Below are 2,133 nucleotides of genomic sequence, written 5' to 3'. Positions count from 1 at the left end.
GACGACGTTAGCAGCGCAATGATGCTCAAGCACACATTAAAACCTCATATAATCACTGTTTTATTTTCATTTCCATTACTCCAGCCCCAGAGGTTGCCTTTCAGATTATCCTTCTCTACTCCCAACCACTTTCTCCACAGGTGAGAAGCTAGATTGGATGTCTCTGCTTGTGTAATTAGGGATAAACTCGGCAGGACACCACCACGGTCTATTTTTTGTATCTGAAAAGCATGATGTACCTTGTAAGAATTGTGGCAGATTTACCCAGCGTCTTAACAGTGGGACTTTTCTTTAAACACACACCAAATTCACACTTCCAATCAATGCCTGATCACCTGTTTGATCATTTGTGGTTCTCAGCTTTCATTTCCCTTTGTACAGTCTTGCCAAATAATAAGATTCAGCAGACTCCTTCCGGCTGGCCTGAGGCTTTATAGTTCTCACATCTTGGAACTGCTCCTTCAGTCTGTTCTGCAGAAGACGGGACTCACGTCCATCCCAAAATTTACAGAGCATCGTTCCTTTTGGCTTTAAAATACTTTCAGACAGATTCAAAAGGCCTAAACACAGATTGATCAGCTTCTGATGATCCAGCTCCTTAATGCCCGTTGCGTTAGGCGCCATGTCGCTCAAGATAACGTCCACCTTCTCTGCAGGAAGCAGACTCTGAATTGTCCTCAGCGTGCCTGGGTCCGCAATGTCAGCCTGCGACAGGAAGACCGCTCCCTCCAGAGGAGAAATCCGCAGCAGGTCAACGCCAAGGACGAAGCCGGTGGGGACAGCAGGATCTAGATTATCAGAATGAACGACACACTGAACGCTCATAATGGTTGCAAACAACTTGCATACGCACGAGCTCCACGTTGGTCAATCAACAAAAAATTATCACCTTCTACGCCTAGTCTTGTCCTGAGCTTGCTGCCTGCGGCACGAGCTCCACGTTGGTCAATCAACAAAAAATTATCACCTTCTACGCCTGGTCTTCTTGTCCTGAGCTTGCTGCCTGCATCTAGATGGATGGTTTGCTACAAGCTAACCCATTCAAGACATGGAAACTCAATTACTTTGGATAAACTGGAGGTATTTTTCTTGGTTTTCTCCTGTTATTTCAAGGCTGACAGTCCAGAAATTCTGGACAATAGTACAGATGATAACACCTTATCTTGTCCACATTAATGGCATGAAACACATAAACCTTACGTAGCGGTTAGTGCCATTTTTCATGAAAAGTAATAAAGATGCAGAAAAGCCAAGTTACCTGCTGGAGGCTACACGACTTTCAGAACCGGATGAAGGGATCCTCGCCACAACACATTAAATCACAACAGTCTGTTACACCAACAGTAGCACCTCCTGGTACGCTTTTATTCCCCAGATATCATCTCTCCAGACCGTATGAAGATTTTCCACTGTCACGCAGACACGCACCTTCACATTCTCTCAGTGACTCTGGCATTTGCCTGTACCCACGTCCCTTCCCCAAGCTACCACCATCACGGATGAGTTTTCTCACATGCTTTGAGTATTGTCCTGCCAAAAACGTGCACTTACCAGCACCTAAGGCGTTGACCCTCTCTACAGCAACCTGGCTCCAAGCACCAGGTGCGGCTCCACAGTCAAGTACTGAAAATCCTGGACGAAGAATACGAAGCTTGTCGTCGATCTCCAGTAACTTGAAGGCACTTCGGCAACGGTAATTCTGTCGCTTCGCCGCCTTGACACAGGGATCCTTCAAGTGCCGCTCCAGCCACCGGTGCTCGGTTCCTGTTTTCTTCCGAAACCTCGCCGTGGTGTGGAGACATTTACTCGCCAGGCTCCACCAGCTGCCCGGGTAGAAAGGGGAGTTAACCAGCTGGTGTTATCATCCCCACGGACGTCAGAATCCCCCACAGCAATTTACCCGAACCTCAACTACCGCCCTGCACATTTATCACCAGGGTCACCAAAAGCCGCCCAATTTGAGAGTCTCGGTTCTCTGGGCCAACAGGGATGGGTTTTGGATGGACGCCGCTCAGGTACCCCCTGAGCGAGGGCAAGGGAGGGTCTCGCTCCCTGAAAGCTCTTCGCTTCTGCTCTGGCGCTGACATTTGGGGTCGCGGGGACAGGACCCGCCGACTGACCCCAGCGAGGGGC

General features: G+C 48.9%; 1 protein-coding gene across 1 annotated transcript; it reads right to left on the bottom strand.

Annotated features, from left to right (window-relative positions):
- Positions 1 to 273: 273 nt before the first annotated feature.
- On the bottom strand, positions 274 to 1,823 carry FTSJ2 (FtsJ RNA methyltransferase homolog 2 (E. coli); the record flags this gene model as incomplete). The annotated part of the gene is made up of 2 exons (XM_010159389.1): positions 274 to 788; positions 1,552 to 1,823. Coding segments are annotated over 2 exons (697 nt in total), but the record flags the coding sequence as incomplete, so codon positions are not given.
- Between the last annotated feature and the right edge of the window lie 310 nt (positions 1,824 to 2,133).

Source organism: Eurypyga helias, unplaced genomic scaffold, assembly GCF_000690775.1.
Source record: "Eurypyga helias isolate BGI_N326 unplaced genomic scaffold, ASM69077v1 scaffold29589, whole genome shotgun sequence".
In the NCBI taxonomy this organism is placed as follows: domain Eukaryota; kingdom Metazoa; phylum Chordata; class Aves; order Eurypygiformes; family Eurypygidae; genus Eurypyga; species Eurypyga helias.
Note: the sequence above shows the minus strand (reverse complement) of the source record. Positions and strands in the feature narration are given on the sequence as shown.